The 18,935-nt window shown below is 41.6% G+C and overlaps 1 protein-coding gene across 2 annotated transcripts in view; it reads left to right on the forward strand.

Moving 5' to 3' along the window:
* Positions 1–18,935, forward strand: part of LOC118230272 (collagen alpha-1(XI) chain-like) — a 105,035-nt gene that overhangs the window by 37,899 nt on the left and 48,201 nt on the right. For both annotated transcript variants that reach the window (XM_035423139.1, XM_035423140.1), the window contains 18 exons: positions 906–1,205; positions 3,191–3,256; positions 3,585–3,626; positions 3,897–3,959; positions 6,547–6,621; positions 7,554–7,637; positions 8,587–8,643; positions 9,874–9,927; positions 10,368–10,421; positions 11,075–11,128; positions 11,833–11,886; positions 13,781–13,834; positions 13,923–13,967; positions 15,106–15,159; positions 15,259–15,303; positions 17,212–17,265; positions 17,766–17,810; positions 18,385–18,438. In XM_035423139.1, coding sequence (XP_035279030.1) covers positions 906–1,205; positions 3,191–3,256; positions 3,585–3,626; positions 3,897–3,959; positions 6,547–6,621; positions 7,554–7,637; positions 8,587–8,643; positions 9,874–9,927; positions 10,368–10,421; positions 11,075–11,128; positions 11,833–11,886; positions 13,781–13,834; positions 13,923–13,967; positions 15,106–15,159; positions 15,259–15,303; positions 17,212–17,265; positions 17,766–17,810; positions 18,385–18,438 — 1,254 coding nt within the window. The remainder of the gene's footprint in view (positions 1–905; positions 1,206–3,190; positions 3,257–3,584; positions 3,627–3,896; positions 3,960–6,546; positions 6,622–7,553; positions 7,638–8,586; positions 8,644–9,873; positions 9,928–10,367; positions 10,422–11,074; positions 11,129–11,832; positions 11,887–13,780; positions 13,835–13,922; positions 13,968–15,105; positions 15,160–15,258; positions 15,304–17,211; positions 17,266–17,765; positions 17,811–18,384; positions 18,439–18,935) is intronic.

Consider the following 18,935-nt stretch of genomic DNA (forward strand, 5'->3'; position numbering starts at 1 on the left):
ATTCTTGCATGTTATTTTGAATTCTGTTTTCTTACCTCAAAATGTCCTGAATGAAACAACAAAAATACATTAACTGCTTAAAGTCATTTGTCAGACAGACATCAGATATTCACATCCCTTTTCCAATACACATAATTTTAGTTTAAAATGATGTGCATCCACTGAAGAGGGGGACTACAAATAGGTTTGTATTATAATTTATGATTAGCTGATAATTTTGCAGAATAACTTGTAATCATCAAGCAATACCTTATTTTTTGGCCCCTGTGTATTGCCGTGGAAATTATGTTTTGGGTTACTTGGCCTTGTAGAAGTTTTCCAAAGACTACTATAGTTGAATTGTTAACAAGGTGGCCCACTCTTCTCTCTTATATGTGTCCCCAGGACCCCAGGAAGATCAAGCAAACCAAAATGATACTAACATCTAAATATACAATTTTGGTGACTCTGCCAACAGTCATTAATAAAGATATTTTGTCTTTGTATTGTAGCGGCATAAAATAGAGTAAAGATTGGGCACAGTTAGATATTGAATTATTGAATCGCTATTTGAGATTATTTAGTTATTTAAGTGAATCTAACCTGAGTGGTACGTGTGATACAGTGGTTTGTTTGGAGGTTTTTCTCCCTGTTCCAGTTTTGCCACACATCTACTGTGCATTAATAAGTTGCATTTTGAAAACAGTGTTATAATCACACTGACTGAAATTAATTACGGTTTACCATTTATGGGTATAAAATGAGGTATTGCCATTGATAGATTACCTGTCCAACTGCATTTTCTGTACATGTTCATTTTCTGAGCTCTGGAACATGAACATGTGTGTCTGTGGCCTAACTGCTTAACTAACAATCATGTCCATTCCTTTTTTCAACGCTGTGCTTTATTGCTTGGGCAATAAAAGCCGGTTGAAGAGGAAATTATTGATGACTATATTACTGGAGTGGATCAAGTCGGTGTGGATCCTAGCCCAGCTACATCCGTGGTGGAGACAGTGGAGACCAAAGAGAAGGTGGACCTGGATTCCGATTTGTATGACTTTAAGGAGTACGATATTAAGGAATACAATACGGGCTATCCTGACAAAAAGCCGTATGAGTATTACGATGAGTACGACATTCTTGAGCTTAAGCCCACCACCAGCTCCTACAAGGATGAGTTTGGGCCTGGCGAGCCTGCGGAGACTGACATCACAGAAAGCAGCGTGAGTATGCACTGTCCCCTCACCCCCACGTGCCACTGTCTCCTCCCACTTTGGACCGGCACCAATCAGGATTGGCCTGTAATCTGGATCCGAACACATGATCATTATCTAATTTACATTCTAACGTGACAGTTCGATAATTTGCATCCAAACCTGATCATCCAATGTTTTTGTCTTGTGGTTATTATATTGCATTATGTGCGTGCTGCTACATTAAAGCTATAGATCTTTATTTTTATACATGAAATGTCCACAAAGCACATGCACATGAAATGATACCATACACATGTGGTAGGCAAGCATTAGGTATTGGGATGGGAGAAGGAGAACATGAAGAACAAAAAGGCACAAAGAGAAAGGCACAGGAAGAAGCAAAAGAGCACTTCCTGGGAATAGACATGCTGTGCAAAAACTGTGCATGTGGTATAGCTATAAAGCCATCATGTCGTCATCTGTTTTTAAGTTGTTCAGGATGTAATGTACCTCTGCAGAACTACACCTGAGACATGTTTTCAGTGATCTGCTCTGTCAAGAAGCTGTTTTAAAAAATGAATACAAATAACCTGACCAACAAAAGGGCCCCCTTAAATCATACATGATATGCAGTGATTTCCATGTTAAATATGTGCACACACATGGACAAACATATGTCGACATGCACTTTTATAGACATACATGACCTTCTACAGAAAACACCCACTAACTGGTTGTGACCTGTTTCGCTGCAGTCAGTGAATGCCTGCTTCATGTAATGTACTGTACTGAGAGTATAACAGAATATATAAATATTTGGTTGGACATAGCAACATTTCGTTATCTGATTTGTAGGCCTTTGGCTTATTGTGACTCTTGTATATTGTAGTTAAACTATTTTGGAGAACAGCTCGATGTTGCCTTAAATTTAATAAACAGGGTTTATGAAATCCTTTGCGCCAAAAGGCTCTGTTACTAGGGAGGAAACCTAATGCCATTTTTGCCAACAATACTTTTCCACGGACATTCTTGAGTCTCCAAGACAGGAAATTAGTTAGTGTCTGTCTGAAAGCTCCATATTGATTTCAGACTGAGGCCTCCTATTATAGCGACTCATCTGTGGTGTTTTGCGAAGCTCTGACTGCACAATGCAAACACAAGCCCAGACCACAGAGCAGTCTATGGTTTTAGCTCCTGGACGGACAAGTGCCAGGGACATTCAATGCTGAATAGCTTGATTCTCAAATGCCACACTCGTGAGGTAATTGTTAAAACAGCACCTGGCTGCTCCGTTCCAAGCCACAACTTTTTATTACCTACTTCAAATGCTATTTTATAAACTACAAATTGCAATACAAACCAGTGCAATTCAATATAATACAATACGACTGTATATTCCCTCCCATCATGGCGGAAAGAACCATTTGCACGGATAAAAAAACGCAAGATTTGCACCCACATGCAATGACTGCATGTAATATAAATAGCCTACCTGCCCATGCCAGGAGCAAGCAGTGAGAAAGCTACCTACCTTTTATTTATTTTTTATTCATTTAATTTTTTTTTTTTTTTTTTTTTTTTTTTGGGGGGGTTGGGGGGGTTGGGCAGAGCTACTTGCATTGTACATAATTAGAACATTTACTAACATAATTTACCGGCAGACATTCATATAGCACATATATGTGTGCAATAGGATGGAAATATTAATATTCATGCTGCAGTGTCATTCTATGTTCATGCTGCCAGTTTCAAGCTGGTTGGGGTCCTTATTGCACCCAACATCACGTCACGCGTGATGTTACTGTTAATTATTCACTCTTTCAACTTCCCGTTCTCTTTCACTTGTGTCCTGTAGAAACGTTGCATTAATCCTTTATCTAATTCCTTAGAAAGTAGATTTTGCATGTTTCTCTAATATGAATCCCCTTTTCAATTCCCTTCACAATCGTGATTTGATATTGGAACTGGATTGATAGTATGGCGGACAGTGACCTTCATTTCTTTGTTTGCAGGTTGGGAGCGATCTTGGCTTCTTTGGAGAAAAAGGCGAGAAGGGTGAACCAGCCGTAATTGAGCCCGTACGTCTGCCACCGACATTGAAGATTTTATTCATAATGCCTAAATAGAGAATGGAAAAATACAGTCTTGTGATTTTGACTTGCTCCAGACATTTGTCAACAGGAACTGTAATCATAATCATTGTCATCACTTAAACAATGGAATCACCTTTATCAAAATCTTCAATCAAATAGCTTCCATAAACAGTATATGGACAGAACGAGACTCAGCGATGGAAGCAAAGTACAGACATGGCCTCTCAGTCTGCATACGGTGGTCTCGGTTCTTTTTCCCCTTTCTGTGGGCCGTTAATAATATTTGCTACCGTTTGCTCTTTTTTTTTTCCAGGGTATGCTTGTTGAAGGCCCCCCTGGACCACCAGGCCCCGCCGTGAGTATCCCATTCATGTCAGCCTCTTTCTCAAACCAGTCCCCCCCCCCGTTTTTCTTTTTTCTTTTCTTCGAGTGGAGGAACAGTATGGAAAAAAGGCTTAAAGGAAAAGGTCTCAAGCCAAATGAGTATAGACAGCATAGCCTAAGTAAAAGTTTAGTATGTCCTGTGGCATTTTGCCTCTAAATGAAAAGTCACTACATAAAGACTGGAAAGTGCATTGTCTTCCATTTACACAAGGGTGTTACTGACTGCTTTGTTTTTTTTCAGGGTCTTCCAGGTTCCTCTGGTCTACCCGGTACCCCAGGTCCCCCTGGAGATGCCGGTGAAAGAGTAAGTGTTGGTTTTCCAGGGTCCCATCATCTTGGGCCTGTCCCGGGCATGTGGTACAGGCTGTGACCCCTATGGTACGATCAGGGAGGTCTCACGGAACCACTCACTCAACCCCCCCTCCTCTGAGTATCCTTTAACTATTTTTTATACCCTATGAGCATTTCTAAAAACGAGTGAGTGGTTTGCACAGCTATTAAACTGTCATCTCCTCTTTAAATCTGACATTTTGTAATGGTGCAAAATCTACAGGGGAATTGCTCAGTAAAAAGTGGTCCCAGATGACTTTTTTTCCCTAAAGTAAATAAATAAAAATATTAATTTCCACAACATAGGTAAGCATATACAATCCCATAGGAGCATGTTGTTTTGGTTACTTCTCTATTATGTTCACCATAGAGTATTCTGTTCTACTGTGTTTTATTCTGTCTTGATCAAATCACAATGTACACAGTTCTGTGTATTTTGTCGGTACTGTACTGCTGTGCTGCCATTAAGTAATTTATAGTTGGGCTGTTGGGCAATACTCATATATATATGAGTATTGGATGTGTGATTACCTTGTCAATTGCTTCACATTGATGTGAGCTTAGCTTTCCAGAATTGCAGGCACATATTGATGCACTCCTCTCTGGAGAGTCTGCAGACACAGGCCAGTGTCAGGCCATAAGTAAAATGACATGGTGAAGTGCAGTACACCACACACAGCTGGATCTGGTTGTTAAAGCTGTCAGCAGAGCTTGGGTGATACAGGACTTGGTAGTCATTATTCCATCGTGCCACAGATACCGCAGACACCAGCTTAATTGGGCCAGATTGGTCCACTGGTGCGCCAGTTCACAGGGGCCCAATAGCAGAAGCTTGCATATGACATCACCACCAGCAGTACTTTACTCTGCCTCAAGAAAATTCTCTAAGGCCCCCAAATGTTTGGTGATTGATTCTGAAGCACTGTGTAAGTGAAGCTGAAAGCTGGAGGGCAGATTGTTTTTGCAGACTGTGATCACAACCCCCACTCACCCCCCCCCCCCCCCCCCCCCCCCCCTCAAAAAAAAACATCTGGGAGGATTAACCCTTTAAATTCACCCACTGACACAAAGAAGTAGAATCTCTGAAACAATGAATTCATTGTGAGTGCGGAAGCATCTTTTTTTGATATGGAACACTACTCTTCCTGACAAGAAGCAGAGAAGCAGGAGGTTCCCTGAGGGAAAGAAGCAGGCTGCCCGATATGGAGCCAGTGTGTGGTTTCACTGACATGCGGTTGCACTGAATCCCAGGCCAGAAATTTGTATCCTTGCATTCGGCTAATTTTTCCCAAACCCTGTAACTCAAAGGCACTAGATGGCACTGTGTCACTTATCTGGCCCACTGGAGCATATTTTCCTTTCGTAGCTTGGCCAGAGTGCACATGGGAGCAATTAGATTTGAGCAGATTGATGAAGAACCGTGTATGAAATACTAATTTGTTTTCAGCTTATTTCACTTTTTTTTATTCAACTAAAATAGAACTCCATCTGTACTTTTCTACTTCAATGAGTACCATATACGATATACATTTTGTGTCTGCTATGAAATCATCACTTTGTGGTGAATACATATACTTTATTTTCTATTAAACTAAACAGTTATTTTAAACTATTTATTGGAAGTCTAAATATTGCCTCTCTGGTAGGTTCATTAGTCTTGTTGGCCAGGCGCAGTATGTTTCCCATACAAGGGACTTTTAAGGCGTCGTCAACTCGGACGCTCACTGTTTTGACTTATTTGGATTTATCCTGGGTGCTGTAAATATAAGCGTCCTTACATTTTTTGGGGAATTTTATACCCAATTTTTTTTTTCTCGGAACTTGGAATTGTCCAATCATTTTTGGTAGCCTGTCCCATTGCTAAAGCAGATTAGCTTTCGCATTAACACAGTGTGCTTGTCCTCTGAAGTGTGTTCTGTGAGCCGCCGTTGTTCATCTGCATTTATCAGTGGAGCTCTGCAGTCATTGCACTTATAGCTAGTGCAGACAGACTGCAGGTGCCCAATCAACCAGATGCGTTATTGTTTTACAATAGGGGGAACCCTACTGGTTCAAGCCCTCCGTGCCTGTATGATGCTAATGGCTAATTGTGCCTTGTCTTCTGGAAGTCGCACCATAGTTCGCTTTGGTACAGTGAGGATTTCATTCTGGACCAAGGGACACGTCAGTGCACCGAGCTTCAGCTATTCTGGAAGGCCTGGATATATTTTATTTCTGTAATAATTAAAATGTAAATCTTGAACCCCATTTCAAAGTGCACCCAATGAAATAAGTGTTCATTTAATTATATTTTGCCCTTGCTAGTTAGTATTCTGTTACTGAAGAACAACATATGATTGCCAAGTTATTACAGCATTCCCACTGCGGCAGTACACTCCTGAATTCAGTCCTTCTTTCATCCCTCTTTTTCATCATTCTCTCACTCTGGCTTTTGATCTCTTTCACTCTCTCCCATTTCTGTCTCTCCAATCATAGTCTCATTTGGTGCTGTGATGCATAAGTGATTTCACAGTGGTTTGTATCTCTCCCTTTCTCTCACACACCCTCCCTCTGTCTCTCAGGGCCCTGCTGGACGGTCAGGTCTTCCAGGAGCAGATGGTATTCCTGGACCTCCAGGTACCATACTGATGCTGCCGGTAAGTCCACCTTCACTGCAGAAACCAAAGAATAAGTCAACCCTAACAAGTAGTTTAGTCTTATATTTAGATTTACCTTATTTATGCTGCTTTTTTTGCTAAGCATGACAAAAAGATTGCCAATGAGGTGTGACAGTTTGATTCATTTCTAGATTTTCCAATGAGATGAGACAGTTTCACTTGACAAGCAAAAAGTAATTTTAAACATTAATTTTAAACAATTTAAAACATTATTTTCTATTTGATGGGGGAAAAAGATTTTAAGTCTCATTACAAGATTAAAACACTTGTAAAACAAACTTTTTTTACTGTTACTTCCTGTCCCATAACCTGTCCTGGCCTGTCACATAACCCAGAGATACCCTGGGTTAAATAATGCACATTGAAGAAAGATTAACTCTCACAGATCCCTAGGCTCATAGTTGGCAATATTCTCATTTGACAAAAATATTTTACTGTAGGTTCCACCTTCTCGGGATAAAGTCATTTTCACTGTATTATAGCTTAAATGACAAGTAGGACTATACTCAGTGAATGCTATACTCTTACTGTAATCATCAATATCTAAATCGATCTAAATATTCTGCCATAACATTTTACTTGTACTTACTATACTTAAGTCAGTCTGCCACTATACAGAAATTAGCCGAAGGGGAAAAGCTTTTATTTTGACCGGGCCAAGCAAATGACCCTTATGAGGCAATATCCATGTGTCTAACCAAACACTTTCTCTTAGACTTTACTTTTTCATGGAACCACCTTCTCATAAAACAGACTGTTAACAACGGCAAACAAGTCCTCCCCCTGTCCCTCCTATCGCTGTCTGTGAGGGATCAGTGTGGTGCTCAGCAGCTTAATAACAGCTTTAACGAGACTGCTCCCTTGGAGGGAATGCTAATAGGGGGTTGAGTTAATCTCCTGTTTCCGGACAGTTCCGTGCTGGCGGCGACGGGCAGAAAGGCCCTGTGGTGTCTGCTCAGGAGGCCCAGGCTCAGGCGATCCTCTCTCAGGCTCGGGTGAGTAGCAGTGCACTGTGGGTAATCCGGGCCAAACGGTCAGGCGAGCGCATTACGAGTGGTGAGGCCTGGCCTTTATCGGCGCCAGTGGGTTTGTCTGGCCTCAGGTTTAGAGAGGGCGAGATGCTCTCTGCGGCCCAGGGCAGGGCGCATGTTCAGGGTGTCGTTAAACCCGTCACAGGGGCCCGTGACCTCAGTGTGGCCCCCAGGAACAGGTGTCGGACAGAAGCACAGCACAGGAATTCAGCCAGTTAGCCAGCTTTGAATGTTCAAGCACTGCTGCTTTTTTAAGTGTTAATGTTGAGAGAAATTTAGAAAGCACAGCTATTCCAGAGTAACTACAGAATCACTTAGTAACAAACAAGCTAGTACAAATAATAATCTTTATACACTTGCATGGCACCACTACACACCTAAGAACTGTGCATAGAGGTTTCAATGATTATATTACATTATAATTTTTTATTGTGTGAGTAGGCACTTAAGCCCATCGTATGCCTACTCTCATGAGAGCATCTAGATCATCTAGACCTTCCTGTATAACACACTGTCAATTAATATTATTGCCATTGAAATAAAGCACTGAAGTAGTTAAAGGGATTGTACAGCCATTTGGTTTTACACATTCTGATCTGTTCATTCCATATTTGAACACATGTCTTCATATATATTTTATCTATATTTTCATTGGGGGTAGAAAATATACAGAAAATATATTTGCTCATTAAACGAGTCGTGGGCTAAATAAATTTAAGAGTCTCAGGACACGGTTGCTTTTTGTGGGAATCTGGTATGGCTAGGTATGGTAGGGTGGCATGGGTAGGTGGACCGAGTTTTGGCTAGCGTGAGAGAAGGCAGTTTCTCAGACGCCTGCATGCCTGACAGGCATGCATCGGCCAGACTGCCCCCCAGACACCTAGTCCTGACAGCTTATTTATGGTCCCCACAGCTCGCCATGAGGGGTCCCCCAGGACCGATGGGACTGACAGGAAGGTCCGGACCTGTGGTAAGTCTCTCCCCTTCTCCCGGGCACGTTCTCCGCCGTGCTGACCGTCGAGAACCGCCGCGCCGCGCTCCACGTCCTCCGGCCCCGCCCGCCCCGCGGCCTGCACAGCGTGGGTTCCCCGTTCCTCGCCGGTCGGCCAGCTCCGGCGGCCCGTGGCGCGGAGGCCCAGTTGGCCGCGGCGACATGTGTTTTTTCCATAAGGGGCACGTTATTTACGAGCGGTGTGTCAGTTCCTTTAGCGCACCGGGTTTATGGCTGTTAGTCAGCGCATAATTCTGTCGGAGGCTTCTCCCGCGCCATCCTCTTCTCGGGGCATTCTGACGTAAACGCCGCTCAGTACAGTAGCTCTCCTCGGCCCTAATGACCAGGCTACTGCTGTGCATCATCTCTCTAATTCCCCCTTACTCCCTCTCTTCGCAACGGCCAGTTTACAGTAATTCCCACTCAGCTGGGTTGCAGGTTTGCTGGCTGGAAACCAAGTTTGGCCCCTTGGCTATATCTGAGCTGAGAAGCTATAGGCAAAGCTGCATAGATTATTTTAGAAACCTGGGACTTGGTCATTAACAGATTACAAAGTATTAAGACTTCATATAGAAATGTTACTCTATTATAATGCTAAAAGTATTTAAGTATGCATTTTTTATATATTTATTTACTTATTTGGCTAACATCCTTGTTAACAGCGTTTGAAATGTTTTTTTGATTGACATCACATTTAAAGTCATAAGTTTAAACATTTAAAGTCCTGGCAGCAAGCCCAAGTACATCTTACTATCAATGTTTGCGGTGCATATATTCCTGTAGATCTCCTTAGAGATGAGAGCTACTAAACAAGTAGAAAATACAGAACACAAGCAAAAAGTGACTTTTACACGTTAATTATGTGATGCTCAACTTTATTTTGTATGCATAAGACAGCACTGTACACTGCTGGGCTGATCTTCATCCCATTATGAAATACCAAGGGGAACATCTGACCAATTGGAACATCATCTTCGTAATTACCTTGGCATGCTTGCATTTAGAAGGGCCTTAGATCTGCTCTGTGACTGGAAATGGGAATTTGCGAATGGAGCTTTAAGGGACGGACCCCCCTCTAAATGTTCACCAAGAAAATGGTTTGCATGTTGACCATGTCATCATTGCTGTACATTTTACGAAAACTTGCTAACAGTGTTTGCTAACAGAGGTAGACTTGAGGGGTTACTGTTTAGTGTCTCTCTCACGCAGGGTGGTCCCGGTGCCACGGGACTCAAAGGAGACGGCGGAGATCCCGGACCCCAGGTAAGACCTCTGTCTGTGACGTTTTACAACTTCCTGCTTTTTCATCATAATTTTTAACTCCCTGCGTTTGCCTGTTGCTTTCCTCCCTGGGGTCACACTGGCACCACTTGAAACAGCCTTGCTAACAAAACAAGCCTCAATTAATAGAACATCGTAACACGCATCTCCAGCTGTTACAAGTAAAACAACTAAAAATATGTAAGAGGGACTGTTGTTTTTTTTTACCTACCTGAATATTATTATTTGCTTTGGGAGAAATGACGGCAAGTAAAAGTGGAACAAGCTTAAAAGTAATGGTTACCATTAAAGATCAAAGTAAAACTTGATGTAAAAATGTAAAGGTGCTGATAAAATGACCATTTGCGAGGAATCCTCAGTGCTTATCACCAAAAAAGATTTCAGAGGAATGTGGGACTGGTCTCAATTATGGTCTGTTTTAGGGCCCAAGGGGAATCCAAGGACCTTCTGGGCTGCCAGGAAAACCTGGAAAGAGGGTAAACACATTGCATATGACACTGACACCTTTGTTCAGTGTTGAACTCACCATTGTTCACTATTGTTTACATGTGCCTCTCTCCGAACTCACGCTAGCGCAACATGGGAAATTTCTCATCATGCCACCAAGTCTCAACTTATTTAACATTGCAACACTTACCTCCTTTGCAGATTTGGGTAAAATATGTTACAAACATTGTACCAGTTAAATGATAGAAAAGATGCATCAAATTGATTATGAGTGTTTATGTAAAGCATACTTTTAAGAGCCGTTCTTCTAGTATTACTCCCGGTCTAGATTGAAATACACTGTAACCCACAGAGGCATGGTAAATCAATGATTACTCCACCATTTCATGTGCCTGCATCAGGACTTCCGCTCTTTATACTGACAAACTCCTCAAATTGGACACACATTCCCGAGCCAGAACTCTGTATTCTCATGCCAGCCCACCCGGCAGTAAAGTTCTTATAGCTGGCCTGTCTAAAATTTGTAAATAGGTTCCTCACTTCACCTCATATTTAACAACATGGGGACAACTCACACCCCGGAAGACTCACAATGATATGCTAATAGGAGCGATCCTGATTCTTTTTGGTGCTTTGTATGTGCGTTGCGTTTGTCCGATTCTCATTCTGAATTCTTTCAAAGGGACGGTCTGGAGCTGATGGAGGTAGAGGAATGCCAGGAGAGTCCGGAGGCAAGGTATGACCTCTAATATGTCTGAGGGGCTTTTCTTTACGTCTTATACAGTCAAAATAGGTCATTTTTATTTTATATTCTGCATGGGCATTTGCATTCCACTAAGCATTCAGGGCTAAAGACTCAGGTCTCTTTTTTGGGGAGCTAGTCAAATTCTTTGCCTGTTTTTCTATGAGGGGTGATGGTACCTCATGTCACCAATGACACATGCACGCGCAATAGTTATTTTTAGTGCCATCAGTAATATGTAAAATATGAAAGACATTCTGAACGTTTCAGAACAAGGGTATAAAACGCATCCATTATCATATCACTATGTCACTGGTGAAGGTAGTATGTTGAAACCGTTGGATCTTTAGCCTTGTCTCTACTGGAAAACATGCTAGGGCTGTGGTAACCCACCCTGTTCCTGGAGATCTGCAGTCCAATAGGTTTTCACTCCCACCCTAAGAATGCATACCAATGCTAAGGATCTGCATTGAGCTGCTAATTAGTAGAGTCAGGTGTGCCAAATTATCGTTGCAATGAAAACCTTTAGGAGGGTAGATACCAGGGACAGGGTTGGTTTCTACTGTTCTAGGGATTGTTTACATAGCTACATATGAAGGTGTTGCACCAGAAACCTTGATGATGGAAGAGCAGCAGAGAAACTGGGTATGTGTCTTGTTGTATTTTATATTCATGTCATTGTTACCATGTCCTTGCAGGGTGACAGGGGTTTTGATGGACTTCCCGGCCTTCCTGGTGACAAGGGCCATCGCGTATGTACTGTACACAGTGATACAAAATGGTTTGTATGTATGTGTGTGTGTGGTAAATGCTGTTCCAGAGGCACAGAACAATACCTGGCAGGGATGAGGGATAGAGGAAAAGTGTGAGCAATACACAGGACTGATCACTGAAAAAATCAGGGAGCATTATATTTTAAAATGAACTACGGGGAAGGCATTTAGTTTTAGGGAGCAATAACAAGTCAATGGCACCCACAACACTGCTTTATACATGTGCATTATGTCCAAAGACTCCCCCTGGGCTTTACAGTATGTTCATGTAATAAATTTAGATTAAGGAGAATCTCTAAAATGGCCGACTTCGTCATCTGCCTGTTGTTTCAGCTTGTCCTAATGTGGTGCTCTCTAACTGATTACTCCTCAACTTTTTCCAATGCGTTTTTCTTTGGCAGGCTTTTGTGCTAGAAGGATGCATTGGTGTGTGCTGGGGGAGGGCCAGATAAACCTCACCGCGCTCCCCATTTAACATGTCAACAGGAACAAACATCTGCCTAGGCCCCCGAGTTTAGATGCTGCCATTTAATAGGCCTGATCTCCCAGTGAGGAAATCAGCCAGCCACAAAAACATTTAGTCATGTTAGCACTGCACCAGCTCTAAATCTGCACTCATAAAATAAACAAATTAATTCAGTTAGTCATTTGCAGGATTCAGCAGCAGTTGACAGACAACTGAAATAACACTAACTCTTCTAAAATGATGACGACAGGCACAGGTGTAGAGACGTTTAAGCCAAGCCACATGTGTTCAAAACGTTAGGCATTTCAAATAATTCCTGTCCGGCTGAGAAATGCAAGCTGGTTTAAGAGAATTGGATAGCAGTAAATATAATGTGTTAAAAATGTAAGTTAAAAATTGTTCAAAAAATGCTAATGCTCATCCTTGAAACACTGGGATTCCGATATACAGATATACAGAATTAGTATTGCTCAGCGCCAACTGGGTCTGCCAGTCCCATGGCTGTTTGAACTCATTATTCAATTTTAGAGTTGAGATTATTTTTTTAAATTGTAGTTAACATTTGAGTGTTACATGAGCAATTTGTTATTTCGCTATTTATAGTGTTATGTTGAAACAATTTTCTCCGCTGTCTCTCAAGCAGAATTTTACTTCATAAAAGCATTTTATAATTAGCGTTGGGTAAACTAAGGTCATGATGAGCGGGACAAATTTTGGAATTTTGATCCCTTGCATTTTTTCATGTATTTGCAGTTGGCTTGGCTGCATTCAAACCAACACCAAAGATGGTGACAGCTACCCCAGTGCTTGCCTCCACCCTCTGACCCCCCCCGCCCCCCCCCCCCCCCCCCACTTCCCCAAGAACCACCACCACTGACAGTAGCACTTGGCAGAAATTTTGGTTTGAGAAAATTGTGGGACCACAGAAAGGGGCCTTTCCAGCAGAGATATTTCCAGGCCCAGCTTTACATTCCTAATCCTTCTCTGGGTAATTACAGGCCACCTCTGAGCAGGCTTGGCTGTGTGCCTTCCAAAGGAGGGCTGTAAATAGTGGCTATTTTCTTAAACAATGCTATAGGCCCAAACCGGTAATGTTGGGAATAACCCATCTTGTCATGTCAGGCAAGGGAAAATATAGTTTCAAATGGAACAAAGCACCTTTAATGGCATCAGTAGTTATTGCAAGGAATAGTGTCAAACTGTTCCAGATTTCCAGTGTGATAACATTTGTTTTCCTCTTGGACCTTACCCAAAACATAAAGTGGTCATGTGGAGCACTGTGTTCTGTTCTGCTGAGGATTGGTGTGTTTCTGTTATAGATCTACCATTCCTGTTCCAGTTCTGACTTTTAACACCTCTTTTTTTGTTTTTAACTGGATCCCGTCTTTCTCTATATTTCTCTCTCAGGGTGAAATTGGACCAATCGGCCCACCTGGATCTCCCGGAGACGATGGCCCAAGAGTGAGTACACCACCCTCCAAAAACAGTGTTTTTTAAATTCTCATCCTTCTACCCATCTCACCACTGCCAATTCCCTTCATGTTTGCAGGGAGAAGATGGAGAGATTGGGCCAAGGGGTCTTGCTGGAGAGAGCGTAAGCATGTTTTTTGTATCTGAACCTGACTGAAGAGAGTTGGGCAAAGCACTCACTTCCACAACTCATTAAGGTACTCTTCATGATGCCATGGCACACCCAATAATCTCCTGAAAACACTACAGTGTTGCATTTCTTCTGTTTGTGACTTTTGTCAATTTATATCAACAGTGAGTAGCTATAAACTGTGACTCATCGTGAGCTTGAGATACAGATACACTCTCACACAACCATTTCCCAGGAGAGGTGAAAAAAATGTTACAAAATCACTATCTGGTAAATACAGAATCACATTCCTGAAGATCAAATCTACCATTCACTTAAATTTCAGAATTCACATAAATATGTGAAATTTTGGTAAATATTGGGAATATTTAGTCCTCCAGCTAATGTAAGATATATTTGTCTCACCGTGACTGTTGGAGTCCTGAACAAAACTTTTGCATGGTCAAATATGTTCATCATTGATATGAATTAAAAGATGACATCATTTAAAAAATTGACTGATCTCTATTATGACAAGTTGCAATATAACATACTGGTGTTCTAGTGTTATAAAATATTCTTCTTCAATGACAAAAACAGCCAGTTCTTTCTTCTTCTATTGTACAAAATTAGTCCTTGCTTTCTTCTGTTGTAGATGTCTCTGTTCATTTGCCAGTGTGATATGATGTAGTTGTTTGGGATTTGTGCAGCTTCTTGAAACTGTCTTAGACTAGTGTTGTGCATTCTGCGCTTCTATATATGGCATATTCCCACATGTGGGTTACTTTGGTTAAATTTCTCAGTTACAATGTTGTTGTGTGTTGCCATCATTATCCTGTTAATCTAGACTAATGGCAGTGCCTGTCGTTAAGCTGTGTTTGTCAGTGGAGTCCTAAAGCCAAAGCTAGAACAACTAAGCCGCTAATGTTCATCATTGCCGAGTCAACTGGACATGATTTTTTTTAAATTGTTGTTGGATTTTTATGGTGCATGGCTACATAGTTTAGCTGCCAAATCTCTTAAATATAGGTTGCACTTACGTTCTGCTCAACATATTCGAGACTCAAACTCAGTATTCAAGATTTTGCCTTGTTCAACCTGCATGGTTTTGATTTTAGGTAACCAAAATATTTCTATTTCTTTTGCCTTTCAGGGACCAAGAGGATTGCTTGGTCCAAGAGGGTCTACTGGTCCACCTGGACAGCCTGTGGGTGCACTTGAATAATTTTCAAAATTTAATTCACATGAAACTTCACCCAGCCCAGTAAATTGGCCTGTACCCATCAACTGTGCTCTATTTCCACAGGGTGTTGCTGGTATTGATGGTCCTCCTGGTCCAAAAGGAAACATGGTAATTTCAGATATGTGTGATTGCATATTTATAAACAGACCTTTATTTCTTTACAAAGAATGACATAGCTGGATGTACATTTTCCTCTAGTTTACCTTAAAAGTTTGAAAGGAAAGTATTTGAGTGGCCATGTCACTGCTCGCTGTTATGTTAACAAAAAGTTTTGTTTTCATACTGTCATGCTTCAAAACATTAGACAAATAATCAGATAATCGACCCTTTCAAACCTTACTGCCAGGAAGGTCAAAGTTCATGAGCTCGCATGAGTGCTTTCAAAGCAGGGTGAAACAGTTTCAAAAATGATGCTGGCGACCATATGGATGGGGCTGTGCGAAAGCCCTGCTGTGTATGTATTACCACCTGCCTGCCACCTGGGGGCGACAGTTAGGTTCCACCCTCTAATATTTACAAAGTAAATGCAGGGCAGGACATTGGCACACCTCTAGGGTTTTTACACCAATGGCATCTTTTCTGTGCCTAAAGGAATGGTAACGAGTTGGAGAGTCTTTGGTTGAAACAGCAGGCCACAAAGCAAATAAACAGAGTATTTCAACATTTTCCCTGTCAGGTTGCATGTTGTTTGCACATGTTTCCCTCTGGCAGTTGAGAAAATAAACACGCGCTGGCTTCTGAATGCTCTTTCAATGACTCATGGAGAGGAGCGTGACGAACAGATGATTGTGGCCGTACGGCTAAAGATGTTAAGACGGCTACCGCACAAGAGCCTGTCCACACAATGCTGTCAGTCTTTTAGAAGTTGTGTTGATGGCCAAAATAAACAATCACGTCTTGTGTTAAAACATACGGCGAGACATCAACACAACAGCAAATGGAAACAAAAACGTTCAAAGCTGAAATTAATTTCTTACACAGATAAGAAAAAAAATGTTCTGGCTCTGGTGCCCATGAAATGTAAGAAGCTGATGATTTTTGGTGTAATACAGCTATGACAATAATTAGTACTTTTGTATTTATATTTATATGCTGCACACTGTAACTTGAAGAGGCTGACACGATGACCTTCAATGACTGAGTGCTTGCAGTGGCAACAAGACTGACATCACAAGAGGCCTGAAACAAAGTTTGATTGTTTAAATCTCTGGCCTGTGATTGGGTCAGTTACACGGCTCCCCTGTTGAATAGGTGGACATGCCACACCTGTTGAGTGTCTCCTGACTACTGTCCACAACAGGTTATCATGTTAAACTGGCAGACACATGCCACACAGATAGATTTAAATCCCTGGGACTTCACTCCTCTCTGTGACCTCTCAATGTGATGGAAGGCATCATCTTAGCATTGGTTTGACATTAGACTGAATACAACAGCCCTTAGCCACAGAGATACTCAACCGACACAGAATAGTTCTCCTTTTCCTTAAGATATTTCCAGCTATTATATGTATTTATGCAATTTGACAGTCGTGCATGAAAGTTGTCTGTGAAAGTTTCAGTGTGGTGAACTGGCCATTTGATTCATATTTTATTAACTTTATTCCAGCATTCAAATTGTCATTTTCTACTATTTTTTCAAAATCATTCTATTTTTAACATAATGGGTGTTTGAGGTGTACTCAAAACAGCATAATCCCTGCTCTGAGGACATAACTGTACAGCCTTAAACAACCTTTGGAGGTTTGTTTGGTCAGCATTTAAGTTTTTGGACTGATAATTGGTCATTTTTTATTAAATAGAAGAAGCTTTGTCTCTGTTTTGGTTGAAATATTATTTTATAACGGCTCTTGACACTCGTCATGGGTATGGACAATTTATGATTTATCTGAATGATTGCCATTGTTTGGCAACAAAAGTACACATCCACACCCAGAATAGACATTTACGCACACTGAAAATATTTCTGAAAAACTATCACATTTATGAAAGAATATCACATTTTTTTCTTTCATAGGGACCTCAAGGAGAATCAGGACCACCTGGCCAGCAAGGCAACCCCGGAGGTCAAGTGAGTATCAAAAAAAGAGACCTTTGTTTGTTCATCTCCGAACACCCATTTGACTGTATTTCTATGTTGCAATCAGGGTTAGTATGACTGTAGATGGTCTGAATCATGTTTTCTAAGCATGTGTGTAGCGTGCATGTTTTAAAAAAAAAAAAAAAAATTCTCTTTAAGGTAATGCTGGGCACACAAGCATAACGTCTGGCAGTTCTGGGATGTTTGAAAGCATGTAATTCTGATCAGGAAAGCCTCTGGGAGACCAGGGAGGGAGATTGCATACGGTATCTTCCACAGGCCTATTTGCCATGGCCTCTACTAAGTTAAGACAATCTATGGAAAAAAGATTGACATCATAACTGTAACATCAATAAATTGCTTTAGTGGGCCATGACCTTCTCTACTCTCTTGCAACGTATTATCTATCACTCAAACAAATGCTCTGATCACTAAAACAAGTGGCATCCTCTATTACCATGTTAAACGGCTCAGTTTTATCTGTGTTTCAGGGTCTCGTTGGTCCACAAGGCCCCATAGGACCACCTGGAGAAAAAGTGAGTGTTTGAGGCTTTTCCCCCACCCCAAATGGCCTCTGTTTTTTCACACAGTTTGCAGGCTGACTCCGTAAGTGCTTTAGCAGACTCATTGGTTTTCAAGCTGTGGCTCCCTACTGGCTGACACACACACACACACACACACACACAAACACACACATACACGCACACACGCCCACACAGACACAGAAACACACATGTGCACACACCCACACACACACACACACACACACACACACAGTATATACTATGATCATATATATTAGAAAATCATATACTTCAATCAAGACAATGAATTATAATTAACATAATTAATCAGCATTTATCATTGTTTATTTAAATAGAATGTCAAAAGCACAAACTATTGCAGTTTCCTGCAATATGTAGACCCTAATCTGAACAAACTGTTCAGGTGAGTTGTGTTCTGTTCTGTTCTGTAGAAGTGGTCAGGAATAATTTGTTCCTGCAGTAAAACTACCATTCCTGCTTCTGACCTTTAACCTGCCCTTCTCTCTCTCGCCCCCCCCCCCCTTCTTTCTCACTCACTTTTTCTCTCTATTTCTCTCCCCCCCAGGGACCTCAGGGCAGAGGTGGGCTCCCTGGCTTGCCTGGTGCGGACGGGCCTCCTGTAAGTCTGTCTCTCACCGTGTGACTGTTGTAATTTGGCCGTCTTTTACTGTGTTACCCTCGGGACACACTGCTCATTCTGTCTGCATAGTTAACTCATCTATAAATTCATACCGTTGTTTTTGTTTCGTTCTCTTTTTTTGTGCATGTGGAGGGGGGGGGCGGGGGCGTCGTAAAGATTTAGGTTTTCTGTGAATCATTTGCAAAAAGAGGCGGCACGTTGAATTCGTTTTGCTCTGTGCAAAATGTGGTCTACAATTCTTCCATGGGAAGCCGGATATGCCGTTTAGCCTCTTGGCCTTGTAACCGTTCACAATTTCTCATTTAGCAGAGCAGTGCTTTTCAACCGGTGGCCCAGAGGCCTTATTCAGCCTGCCACAGCCCCTTGGTCATTTTATAAATTATAATGATCCATCAGTAAATGTTGTCAGCTTTCCTCCCACTAGTGAGAAAATAATACCTAATATTTATGTATTATTTTTAAGTATGCATCAAGCA

This window comes from Anguilla anguilla, chromosome 6 (assembly GCF_013347855.1).
Source record: "Anguilla anguilla isolate fAngAng1 chromosome 6, fAngAng1.pri, whole genome shotgun sequence".
Lineage (NCBI taxonomy): Eukaryota > Metazoa > Chordata > Actinopteri > Anguilliformes > Anguillidae > Anguilla > Anguilla anguilla.